The sequence below is a fragment of the Somniosus microcephalus genome, chromosome 9 (genome assembly GCF_052327205.1).
Source record: "Somniosus microcephalus isolate GS21.2 chromosome 9, FLI_Smic_1.0, whole genome shotgun sequence".
Taxonomy (NCBI): domain Eukaryota; kingdom Metazoa; phylum Chordata; class Chondrichthyes; order Squaliformes; family Somniosidae; genus Somniosus; species Somniosus microcephalus.
The window spans coordinates 180,854,512-180,867,724 of record NC_140995.1 but is presented as its reverse complement, the minus strand read 5'-3'; the positions used below and the strand labels follow the sequence as shown (position 1 = coordinate 180,867,724).

Genomic DNA, 13,213 nt, shown 5'->3' with positions numbered 1-13,213 from the left:
GGAAACCCCTCCGCGCGGAATGAAAAGGCACGGAGGGTATTTCCTCGAGATGGCTCAAGTTGTGAGGCGCCGGCTCCCGAGGGGTGTTTCGGGGCCGGGCGCCAATAAGGAATTCCGTCCGGACGGGGGTAAGCTCGGACGGGATCGCCCCACGTGCTTGAGCCGCCTCGATACACCTAGTGGAATCAGGGCCCAGTGCCGCTTTCACCGACTCGATGGCTTTGGCCGCAAGCCGGACGTTGGCCCAGGACAGGCGCCACGCCAGCTCCTCCGGCGCCATCCAGCCCGCTCCTCCGACATCGAGCAGGTCCCCGACTCTGGTCACACCGCCAGCCACAGCCCCGCCCTCCGCCAGCCGCCCGAACCCACATTCACGGAGGTGCGGATTCCTGAGCAGCGGCTCCCGAAGGAGAGCCGCCGCTCCTGACGGGGGAGAGCTCCGCCTGGAAGCGACATAGTTCCAAACCCATAGTAGTTCCTGGTAGAAGACAGGCAGCTCCTGCAGGCCGGCACGCCTGCAGCGCACTTTCACAAACAGGAGCTGCGTGTCGTAATTGAGGCCGTGCAGCTGACGGAAGAAAAACGTCGCCAGCGCACACCATCTCGGAGGATTCTCTACGTACGGGTATCTCTGCAGCGTCTGAAGACGGAAAGTCGCAGCCTGGGTGCGAAGGCACACCAGCGCCTGACCGCCCTCCCTAAGCGGGAGACACAGAACCGCAGCAGAGACCCAGTGCTTCCTTTTGTCCCAGAAGAAGTCGATGAGCTTCTTCTATATCTTGGCGACAAACGCAGGGGGAGGGATCAAAGTGACCAACCGGTACCACAACATGGCAGCCACCAGCTGGTTTATGACCAGCGCTCGACCCCTGTAGGACAACACTCTGAGCAGTCCTGTCCAGCGTCCTCGGCGAGCAGTGACTTTGGCCTCCAGCTCTTGCCAGTTCGCCGGCCAGGCGTCCTCGGCAGGGCTAAGGTAGACTCCCAAATAGAGGAGGTGCGTGGTGCTCCAGGCGAAAGGCCTGAACTCCTCCGGCAGGGAGCCCACCCGCCACTGACCCACCAGGAGTCCGGAACATTTCTCCTAGTTGATCTTGGCGGAGGATGCGTCCGAGTAAATCTGCTGGCATTCCCGCATCCTCCGCAAGTCAGCGGGATCCGTGACCGTGAGGAGCACGTCATCGGTGTAAGCCGAGAGGACCACCTCCACGCCCGGCCCTTGCAGAGCCAGTCCCGTCAACCTCTTCCGCAAGAGGCGCAGGAATGGCTCCACGCAAATGGTGTATAACTGACCGGACATGGGGCATCCCTGACGCACCCCCCTCCCGAAGCGAAGGGGCGCCGTCAAGGACCCGTTAACTTTAATCAGACACTCTGCGGCGGCGTACAGAAGTCGGATCCGGGCGACGAAATGCGTCCCGAACCCGAATGCGCGCAGAGTCCCGAAAAGATACTCGTGATCCACCCTGTCGAACGCCTTCTCCTGATCCAGGGAGAGGAAGGCGACCGACAGACCAGCCCTCTGGGAGTGGTGGACCAGGTCCCGGACCAGATGGATGTTGTCGTGGATGGTCCGGCCCGGGACCGTGTAGGACCGGTCGGGGTGGATCATGTGGGCCAAGCAGACATAGCCCTGGCAAAGATTTTATAGTCCGTGCTGAGGAGGGAGACCGGGCGCCAGTTCTTGAGGCAGAGATCGCCCTTCTTAGGCAGCAGGACAATGACCGCCCTGCGCCAAGAGAGGGGCATCTCCCCGGTCGCCAAACTTTCCCCCAGGACCCGCGCGTAGTCGCCCCCCAAGACGTCCCAGAACGCCCTGTGGAACTCCACGGTCAGCCCGTCCAGCCCCGGGGACTTTCCCCTAGAGAGCTGGCGGAGGGCGCCGGTCAGCTCCGCCAGGTTTAGCGGAGCGTCCAATTTTTCGGCGCCCTCCGGACTGACCTTCGGCAGGTCCTCCCACAAAACTCTGTGCGCATCCTCGCTGGACGGATCCGGAGAGAACAGAGCCCCGTAGTAGGCGCGGGTCTCCGCACTGATTCCCTCCGGATCCGAGACCAGAGATCCGTCGTCGGCCAGCAGCCCCAAGAGCTGCTTACGGACCCCTTGTCTTTTTTCCAGCGAGTAGAAGAAGGGGGAGCCGTGGTCCAGGTCCCGCAGGAGCTGGATCCGCGACCTCACGTACGCGCCTCGGGACCCGACGAGCTGCAGGTCCTTCAGCGCGCCCTTCTTCTCTTCGTACACCTTCCGCGGGGCCGAGTCCCCGACGACTTGACCGAGACGGGACTCCAGGTCGAGCACCTCCTTCTCCAACCGCCCGACCCGGGCCTCCCGCCTCTTGGTCGACCCCTTCGCATACTCCTGACAGAAGAGACGCACGTGAGCCTTGCCCACGTCCCACCACAGCCTCAAGGAGGGGAAGCCCCCCTGCTTCCTTCTCCAGTTGGCCCAGAAACGACAAAACGAATCCCGGAACCGCGCGTCCTCCAGCAGCAGGTTGTTAAAGTGCCAGTACGCGGACCCCCCCAGAGCGCGCAGCGGAACGAGCTCCGCCCACACCAGGTGGTGGTCCGTGCACGGCACCGGCCGCATGGAAGCCGCCGGAACGCAGGATACGTACGCCCGGGAAATGTAGAGGCGGTCGATTCTGGACCCCCCTCCTCCGGACCTCACGTAAGTGAAGGCGCTGGAGTCGGGATGAAGATTTCGCCAGACGTCCACCAAGTCGAAGGACCCGACCAGGTCCCTCAACTTCTCCATCGCCGGCGGGCATCGCGGGGGACCAGTACGGTCCCTCGCCTCGAGGGTACAGTTAAAATCCCCCCCCGAGGATGACGCACTCGCCCACGTCGATGGAGCCCAGAAGAGCGGACACTTCTTCAAAGAAGCGCACTTGCGCACCGGCCTGAGGGGCATACACGTTCACTAGATGGAGCGGCACGCCCCCCAGGCGAACAGTGACCTGGAGCAAGCGGCCCGGCACGTGCTCCTTGACCCCCAAGATCTCCGGCTGAAAATGCGGGGCCAGCAAGATAGCCACCCCGCTGGAATTATTAGAGAGGTGACTCATGCTGACCCCTCCTTGCCACTCCAGGAGCCACGTGGCTTCGTCTCCCGGAACGGTGTGGGTTTCTTGCAGGAAGCACACCGCATACTTCCCGTCCCGAAGGACCGAGAAGTTATTGAATCTGTGGCGCGCCTCCCCGCTGCCGTTGATGTTGAGGCTGGCTATGGTTATCTTCATGTCAGAAGCATAGTGCAACCTCTACCTACAACTAACTGGGGGAGGAAGCGCAGCCGCTAGTCAGCCGCCACCTCCTCAGCAGCCCAGTGAGAAATGTTCTGAGCCGACGCAGCTCAAGTGGGTTCACACCCTCGTCCGCGCCCATGATCTTAACGGCGGCGCGGACGGATACAATGAGCAGCGCCAGCTCCGACCACCTGTCGAGGGCCAGCCGGACCTTCCCGCGCCGACCCAGGCACGTGGCCATAAAATCCCGGAGTTCCTTTACGGGAATGAGGGGAGACTCGGCAAGGGGCACGAGGCCGTCCACCGCCTCGTCGGCGCCGGAGTCCGACTCGTCCTCCGTGCCCATCACCGAGTCCCCATCCTCCTCCAGGGGGTCGTCACCAGCGGCCGACCCGTCCACCGCGCAGCGAACGGCTCGGCCGCAACAGCCGGCCCCGCCTCCGCCCGGATCCCACCCCCAGGATCGGTGGCGGAGGAATCCTCCCTGGGCTCCTCCGGGGGCGCCGGGCCAGAAGACGGCGGCGGCGGTTCGGAGCCCCCCTCCGCCTCAGACGCCAGATCGACAGGAGAAATCGGGGAGAACACAAATCCGAACTCCCCCAGGACGTCCGGCGCCCGAGACACAGTCAGAGGGCCTTCCTCTTCCGCGTCACCGGCCTCTGACCCGGCAGATGGGGCGTCTTTGGCTAAATCCTCGACCAGGTCGAGCAGCCCCTGGGAAATGTCCGGGCCGCTTTGGGCGAGCTCACTTTCTTCGAACTCGCCCGACCCAGACCCCAGGCCACCCGACCCGTCGAGGGGTAACGGCACCGATAGATAGTCTATTTCAGCCGCGGGTTGTTCCGCGACCTCCCCCCCCCCCCCCCCCCCCCCCCACGGGCAGGGTCTCGTCCCCATCCCCGGGAGGCACGTGCTGGACAGACACATCTGCCTCAGCCTCCCGAGGGACAGGCGACCCCTGCCGATCGCCGGTGATGGTGACAGCGGTGGGGGGGGGGGGCGCAGCACCCGCAGCGGGCGACGACTCCCCCTGTTCGGAGGGACCCTCCTCCTCCTGGTTCTCCTCCTCTTCCAGGGTGTCGCGCCTTTTTAGCGCGGAGGGAGCGAGGGAGACCTCCATGCCTACAGGGGCCTCCTCCTCTGCTCCCTCCGGCGGAGCAGGTTTGTCGGGTTCCTCGGGCCCGAGCCCGGCCGCAGGTGTTGGCGTTACCGCTGCGGCGGTCGCGGCCACAGGCTCGGGCACGAGGCCCCTCCCGCTCGCGTCTGCCCCGACCAACTCCACAATGAGCGCGGGTGTCAGGGGCACCAGGTCCAGGGGCTCGCCCTCCGCGGGGGGACCCACCCCAAGGTGTTTCTTTTTTCCCCGCGCCGCCTTTCCGGTCGGACGCACTCCCTCCCCCCGCCGGAGGTCTTGATGGCATCGGCCTCCGACGACGACGACCGCGCATCAGTTGTTTGGGGTGCGCGGCCAGACCCGGGGAGAGGAGCGGCGGCGGCGCCAGCCTCGGCTACGCCAGACGATCTGGCGGCCTTGGAGGCGGGGCAGTTCTTTCTAATGTGCCCCACCTCCTTGCAGGCGTGGCACCGTCCGACGTCCAAAAGGCGCGGTAGGCGGTCCCCTCGTGGAGGACGACGAACGACCCGTCAGTGTCCTCCTCCCGCACCAGCTGGATAAACAGCTGGTGCCGGAAGGAGAAGACGTGGCGAAGGCTGGCCTCCCGGAAGCCGAGCGGGATAGGCATGATCCCTGACCTCACCTCCCCAAGTTGACTCAAATAGGGAAGGAGGAGCTCACCGGGAATATAGGGCGGGACGTTGGAAATGATGATCCTCTGCGCGGTGGCCTCGAGAGGATCCACCGGCAGGAAGGTCCCGCCCACGGTGAGCCCCTTGGTGACAGCCAGGGACACCGCCCGCTCCAACCCCAGGAAGAACACAGCCTTCCCATACATTTTCGAGGCCGCAACGATGGCTGAGGGGCCGACAACCCCAGCCATGGCTTTGACGCAGGCCTCGATGGTCATAGTGGGGTGAGTGTAGCTCTTCACCCCAAGCTTTTTGGTTATCAGTCTAAATGGTGACGGGGCAGCAGAAGCAGCGGGGGCAGCTGTGGCTGCCGCTCCCACATAAGTCTTGGCTTGCCCCGCCACCGGCGAAGATGTAGTCGCCATTCTTGGGTGCTTTTTTAAGGGCTACACTCACCCCAAGTCACAGGCCTGAAGGTTTTAATGGCCTCGGGTAATATATATATATCTTTTTGTCCTCTATTGAGCAGAGGGAGCTGATTAAAATGAGGACACACCTCTCCCCCTATTGATTAAAATTGGGAGAGGGGCCCTCTTCCCCTCTGCTCAATAGGCAATTAATAAAAAAGATGAAACTAAGGTGCCTTAGAGAGACAGGCAGAGAGAGCCAAAGAGAGAGAGAGAGGGGGGGGGGTGGGAAGGAGGGAGGCCGCAAAGGGCAGTGTTGCCACTCAGGATGGTGGGTGGGTGTTGGCAGGGGTGCACTCTCCGATGGAGTTAAAAGTCTTTGGTGGTGGTGGTCTTCTGGCAGGGGGAGAAGATGTCTTCACCTGGAAAAGCTGGAGAAGCCCAGGCTCAGTCCTGCAACAGGTCTTAACGATGCAATTAAATGAAATGAAATTAAGGACTTCACCTGGGCAGCTCCAGCTCTCCCAGGGCAGGCAATAGCAGGGATGCTAATTAGTGGTGTGTGTGGCCTAGCTTTTAGCAAGAGACACACACACACACACACACACACACACACACACACACACACACACACTACACCCCTTGATGATCCGGCCTTGCTTCTTCTTTTCTCCCCCCACCTAAAATACAAAGTCTTGGGAGAGTGCCCCAAATAACACCCACCTGTAGATACTCAGGAAGATGTTTCTTCCCTCCTTCCAAACAGTTGGTTTCTCTCCCCTCTCTCCCTCTCCTGAAGTGGAGGCCAATTTGGGGAGGCAGTAATAGGAAAGGCCTCTCCCCTGGTTGATGTTGATGTAGGCCTCCTTTCTCCTCCTCCTCCTCTGTCCTGTCTCTCCAGGCACCTCAGCTGTGTTGATGGTGTTGGAGGAGGTGGAGGTGGTGATCTGACGTTCTCCTCCACTACCTGGTCAGGAGACCACCACTCTCCACTCTCTTGCCTTGGCAGCTCCTTCTCCTCTTGCTGCTTGAGACAGCCAGAAAAGCACACAGGTCTTTACTATTCGGAGGTCAGGGCTAAACTGCCCAGCAAATCCTTGCATAACACTTACATACCGGTGTGGTCACCACCGGTATTACAGTATTACAGTATACAGCAGCCAAGAGAAAGTAGTACATCTCTTAAGGTAGTTCTCTTAAGGTGGAACAGGTTACATACACCACAGGTATCACTGCTGCTCTGTAGACCATGAGCTTAGTGCTGGGTTTGAGGTCTTGGTCTTCAAACACTCTCTTCCTTAGGCGACCGAAGGTTGCACTGGCACACTGAAAGCGGTGTTGGACTTCGTCGTCGACGTCTGCCGTTGTTGACAGTAGGCTCCCGAGGTATGGAAAGTGGTCCACGTTGTCCAAGGCCTTGTCGTGGATTTTGATAATCGGGGGGGGGGGGGGGCAGTACTGTGTAGCGGGGGCAGGTTGGTAGAGGACCTTTGTTTTATGGATGTTTAGTGTATGGCCCATGCTCTCGTACGCTTTGGTGAAGGTGTTGACGATGGTTTGGAGTTCGACCTCCGAGTGAGCGCAGATGCAAGCGTCGTCTGCATACTGTAATTCGACGACAGAGGATGGGACGACCTTGGATCCGGACTGGAGGCGATGGAGGTTGAACAGTTTCCCGTTTGTTCTGTAAATTAGCTCTACTCCAGTGGGGAGCTTACTGAGGGTGAGATGGAGCATTGCAGCTAGGAAGATCGAGAAGAGCGTTGGTGCGATGACACAACCTTGCTTGACCCCAGTTCGTACGTGAATTGGGTCTGTGGTGGAACCTGACGGGTTCTCTGGATTACTAGTTCATTAACATAACCGCTATGCTACCGTACCCCTAACTTAGTGCTTAATATGTTCGCAGCAACAACAACTTCTTGCATTTATATGGCATCTTTAACGTAGTAAAACGTCCCAAGGCACTTGCAGCAAAGCAAATAGAATGCTGGACAATATAGCCAAAACAGTAAGGTAAAGTTGGAGAAACTCATGTGAAAACTGTACCGTGTCAGGCCAGACTGCACCTTGAGTGCAATGTCCACTTTTAGCTACATTTGAGTTCTGTAGGCAGTGTCGAGAGCCAAAGGCTGATCTCGAACATCAGAGGAGTGATTGATGAGAAAAGAGCGGGCCAAAAAAATCTTGGATGATTCAGCCTTAAAAACTTATTTTTAAGAGGGGAATTTCCTAAAAGTGAACAGCATTGAAAAGCTGCAACAAGAATGATCACCATGTGGAATGGTTAGGGCAGAGGAGGAATACAACCTTCGAATTATTTCAAAACAGATGGGGGTACTTATAATAGGTGTCACAATGCTGAATGGATGAATGGTTTCCCACGTCATATCTACCTTTTGTAGTCCCGCAGGGAACCGGAACCAGAAAGGAGAGGCAGCCTGGGGCAGGGGAGGGTACATACCTTTAGTAGGAGAGAACTTTCAAAAAAATGTAAAGCTTGCTGTGATTAAGGAGCTGCTAGCTATGGTGATTACTGCAAATCCTGCGTTAAACAAAATATAAAGAAAACTCGCAAGACCTCCATATTTAAAACTGGATATCCACTTTTTTGAGGTTCGGCAATTTAAATCTAAGTAATACATTGGCCTGGACTTTGCGGTCAGCGGTAAAGGAACGGCACTCTCTGTTCACTACACTGACAGCTGCCCACAGAGTTTTCACGGACTTTTGAACGTAGACTTGCTGTCACTGGGCATCTGATCCAGCATGGCACCCTCTATAGAGGATCTGTGGCATATGTGAGCAGGTCAAGCAACAGCGAGGCTCTTCAACCTTGCTGAAGATTGATGAATCCGCTCTGAGACACGAAGGGCCTAAACTGGGAAGTATAAAGCAGGAATTATAAATTAGATTCAAATCATGTAGAGATAGCAAAATAAAGCGAGGGAACGAAAGATAAAATTAAGGGAGAGAGGTAAAAGACAGGCAGAAAAAGTTGAAAAAAATGTAATTTTTATTTTTTTTTTAAAAATCACCAACACGGATTAAATTCTGAAGGAATGAGACTCCACACTTGTAAAATTACATTTTCAGTGCCAGAGAGGTTGTTTGGCAGTAACTAAGGTTTATCACACTGTTAAAAATTCACTTAAACCTGAATGCGCTAGCTCTAACTTTTTCTGCCGTGTTTAGTAGGTAACTAGTGCGCAAGTACAGCAACTTCACGCCATTACATTGATTTCAGCGCGGAGTCTATCAGCGAGGTACTGTTATTGCACAGCCTGTGGAGGAGCAGAGTAAATCAGACCGCAACTTCGGTATTTCCGCGTTTAACTGCGCGTGTGCATACTCCTGAAGTTGCTGTCCGAATTGCTGCATAATAACGATAAGCGTTGATTGCTTCACCGTTATTCTCAACGCAAATTCCGGGCCAATGACTGCAGTGATTCACTGAGGTCTGTGCTTTAGTTTCCTCCCAGCTTGTCCAGAGTGGGGACAGATTTCAAAAGTTTTATATTCATTATTTTGTACGCTACTCCAAAACATAAAACTCCAGAATTCAGATGAGAATATGACTTTCAATCACTAACAACTTGTATTTATATAGCGCCTTTAACATAGTAAAACATCCCAAGGTGCTTCACAGGAGCGTTGTCTGAGCCACATGAGTTATTAGGACAGATGACCAAAAGCTTGGTCAAAGAGGTAGGTTTTAAGGAGCATCTTAAAGAAGTTGAGAGAGGTAGAGAGGCGGAGCAGTTTAGGGAGGGAATTCTAGAGCTTCGGACCTAGGCAGCTGAAGGCATGGCTGCCAGTGAGGGAGCAGTTAAAATCGGGGATGTGCAAGAGGCCAGAATTGGAGGACGCCAAGATCTCGGAGGATTGTAGGGCTGGAGGAAGTTACAGAGATGGGGAAGGGCGAGGCCCTGGAGAAATTTGAACACAATAATAAGAATTCTAAATTTGAGGCACTGCTGGACCATCCATGCATCATTTAATATGTGGAATGTGTAGAGTATCTGGTGGTGGTAATTGGGAGTGCTGATGTCTATACTGAAGGATAACTATTGCAGAAATATCTGCTAATTGATTCACAAAATATCAGTTTTTTTAGTTTCAGATTTTACTGAATAACTTTAAATAAACTTTAAACTGTAAACGACTTGGAACCGGTGCCGTGTTATTTTGTTAACTTTTAAAATGCGAGCACCGTGACACTGAGATTTACACAGTAGAGTTATGATTTCAGGTGGACTAAAGAATTGGGATAACGTAATGCTGGGAATAATTAACAAATTAAAAGAAAAATGAAATCTGTCAACTTCAGACAATGCTCTTCCAATGAAATGCAACCCTGTGAAGTAAATACAGTTTGTGTTGTTGCGCTCAAATTTTCAAGAATAGCTGATTAATACATTTCCTAAAAATTGCTATCATAGGCTACAGCACTTTTTAGTTAGATCTCCTGCTGTGAACCTTATATAGTCTACAATATCCAGCATTAAATGGTTTGCCGTGCAATAATTGCCAGTCATGTGGATGCACTAGCCTCAACCGAGGGATTAATTAGAGTCGCGCAGCAGTCTTAAGCAATAACTATCCTATTGATCAGTGAGCTTTTATCTATAATGAAAACAGTTGCTAAACAATTTAAGAAGTCTCCAATCCTGGGGAAAGTAATAAAGCTCCCAATGATTTAGCACTCCAAACATGCTTAAGTTTCACAGGTTGTTCTGTTAAAGGTGTCTTTTTTAGACTTCTTTCCTTTTATCTTTCAGAGAATGTCAGCTTACTGTTTAAAGTGTACTGCTTGACAGTAATGACACTTGTGGCTGCGACCTACACCGTGGTATTGCGGTACACAAGGACCCTCTTAACCGAGATGTATTTTTCAACCACTGCTGTTTGCATCACCGAAGTCATCAAACTATTTCTGAGTCTAGGTATGTTAACAAGGTATGTGTGAAGTCTACTAGCTCATATTTGCACAACATCTATTGCATTTTAATACTGATCTGTGAATAGAAAGGTCAGTAATGCTTTTGTTGCATATCACTTGTGTAGAATATTTACTGTCATTCTAAACATTACAGTAGAAGAGCCTACTTTGTTGTGTTGTGATGGTATGAAACAGAAAGATGTGTGTTTATAAAGCACCTTATTACAGCTCTGGGAACCATCTCAGTGCTTCACATGCAATAAGTGACTTCGAAATGCAGTGAGTGTTACTACGTAGGCAAATGTGGCAAGGTTGTTGCACACAGGAAGATTCCACAAACCGCAATGAAATTAATGACTTGTTTTTGGCAATGGTTAGGGGAGGAATGTAGCCTGGGATATTGGGAGAATTCCCTGCTCTTTGGGTAGTGCCATGGGATCTTTGACATCCTCCATGAACCACTGGAACAGGCAAGCGGTTTAACACTGTACATAATGCACAGTATTCCTTCACTGTTGCACTGGAGGGTCAGTCTAGTTTATGTGCTGACGGCCCGGAGTGGTGCTTGAACTCACAACCTTCTAGACTTGGTCAGAGTGATATAAGCTGAGCCAAATGCTATATTAACATTGTATGCCACGTGGTCACTAATTCTTCTGTAGTGCATGGTCTGTGCTGGACCAGGTGGCTAAAGACCTGTTGACTTGAAGGCCACTTATTTTCAGAATACATTTTGCTGCAGTCCGTATTTAGGTATTGATACATCACATGCTATGTGTGCTTCCATAATTCAAGGCCAGAAGAACTGCTTTAGGGAGTCAAGGTAATTTGGGGATATTTACAGGAAACTTTCTGCTATCCGGCACCGCAGGACCGAGCTGGTGCCGTTAGATCAAAACTGCTGTAAAAACCAGCGCTAATGTTAAAACATACGAGCTCCGTGTGAAGCAACAAACCCTGTTGCTTAGCAACAGCTTCAAAACAGTCGGCGCAGCTTGCAAGCGTCTAGCTGAAGCTGTTGCTTAGCTACAGAGACGCTTGCAGAGCCAGGACTGGAGAAAAGAAGCAACGAAAAGAAAAGAAATTATCTGAACCGACTCCTGAATTTTGCCGGTAGATCGAGCTTTCCGGACATTTAACCTCCGGATAAACGAAAGTTTCCTGTAAGATGCTAATTCTTAGCAGTTCTTGAGATTTTTGGCTGATTTATTGCAGTTTCCAGTCATGGAACAAAATACTGGAAGTAATTACAAGTGACTGCAGTGAATGTTCACATGTGGAGCATCAGGCACATGTGCCCACTTCATGGCTCTATTTATAATTCTCTTGCACTTGGCCAACATACAGTATATGAATCACAGTGGCCTGGACTTTGGGTGGGCAACTCTGTGGCAGGCTGGGATTTCCATCCTTCCCTAGGGTAATTAGTAAGTGGGAGTTGGCATTCACCAGGAGTCACGCCAGACTGGGGCCTCGGCTTGCTAGGGTTGGCCTCCAGGGCCAGCCTGTGCCTGGGCTGCCTGAAGGAAAATGTCTTTGCCTGCAAATGTCTACTTTTGCTGATGAGGCCTGTGTGGCCACCCTCTGAGTCGCCTCCATTTTATTGAAGCCGCCTCTGTCGACCTTTGAATGTTGGACCCTAACTCCCAAATGTCAGCCGTAGCATTTACCGTTCAAACTGAGCAAATACGAGGCCTTTCCTTCGGTGTCCTGTGATTTGCAGGTGCCCATAAGGGTGGTGCATCTCATGCCTTTGGGACTGGCCTCTGGAAATGGGAGGTAGGGGTACAGCAGAGCACATCCTCCAAGTCACATTTCTAGCCCCATTTACCCCAGGTCTGCAGGGACGGGGCCAGAAAGCCTCAGCCAGCACCGTTTTCAGTTATTTGCGATGATTTAACATGCTGTATTACTTTTATTCTTTTCTTCCTAAGGGACACAGGGAGTTTGATTAGGATGCTGTCAGCGTTGCATGAGCATGTACTAAGGAGTCCCAGAGAATTGTTGAAGCTCAGTGTCCCATCTTTAGTGTACGCTGTTCAGAACAATATGGCTTTTGTGGCACTTAGTAATTTGGATGCAGCAGTGTATCAGGTAATGAATATCTGGGTACTTTGATCATGAAGTCTTTATCAAACTGTTTGTGTTACAGCCCTGTGGGGGTGGGTGGTGTATGCAACATTTTTTTTGTTGAAAAATATGATTAATTACTATTTAATGCATTGAAAAATAGAAGGGTATGGGGAACGTATAGAAGAATGGGGCTAAGTGGATAGCTCTTTCAGAGAGGCAGCATTGATGCTTTGGACCAAATGGCCTCATTCTGTGCTGTAAATTTCTACGATTCATTGCCACTGGCTGAGTAAGTGGTTTGCATTTGGGTCTTGAGGTGGCTAGTCGGAGATGCCTGAGAAGTGGCTTGAACTCTTTTTCTGTCTTTTTTTCCACCCCGTAAAGAGGTCCCTGCCTGTGCTCAGCAGAGATTGGAGACTTGCTTGGTGGAATTGAAGGCATGGCACATTGACAGCACCGGGCCTCAAATAAAGGGGATTTTTAACAGCAATGACACAGAGCAGATGAAAACTAATTTCGGCAAGGGCGCTGCGGTTAGCCTCCGCATCCCTGCATTGGAACGGGGAAAAGAAGCCAGGGCTCTTGCTCCTGTTTGCTATCTGGCAACCCCTACTTGAAGTGTAATGTGAGATCTGGCTTGGTTGTGATGCTCCCTGCAGACGGGTAGCCTGCTGACACTTGCTGTCAAGGCTCACATATGATGGGTGGATACTTGGGCAAGGTCCTCGAGCGTGACCAATGTCTGTTTAATCATGCCTGAGTGAGGAGTCCAGTCCTCGGACAATAATGTGAGGTCTG

General features: G+C 53.0%; 1 protein-coding gene across 1 annotated transcript in view; it reads left to right on the top strand.

Moving 5' to 3' along the window:
• Positions 1-13,213, top strand: part of slc35a1 (solute carrier family 35 member A1) — a 42,585-nt gene that overhangs the window by 2,421 nt on the left and 26,951 nt on the right. The window contains exons 2-3 of the mRNA XM_085997653.1: positions 10,182-10,359; positions 12,277-12,436. Coding sequence (XP_085853779.1) covers positions 10,182-10,359; positions 12,277-12,436 — 338 coding nt within the window. The remainder of the gene's footprint in view (positions 1-10,181; positions 10,360-12,276; positions 12,437-13,213) is intronic.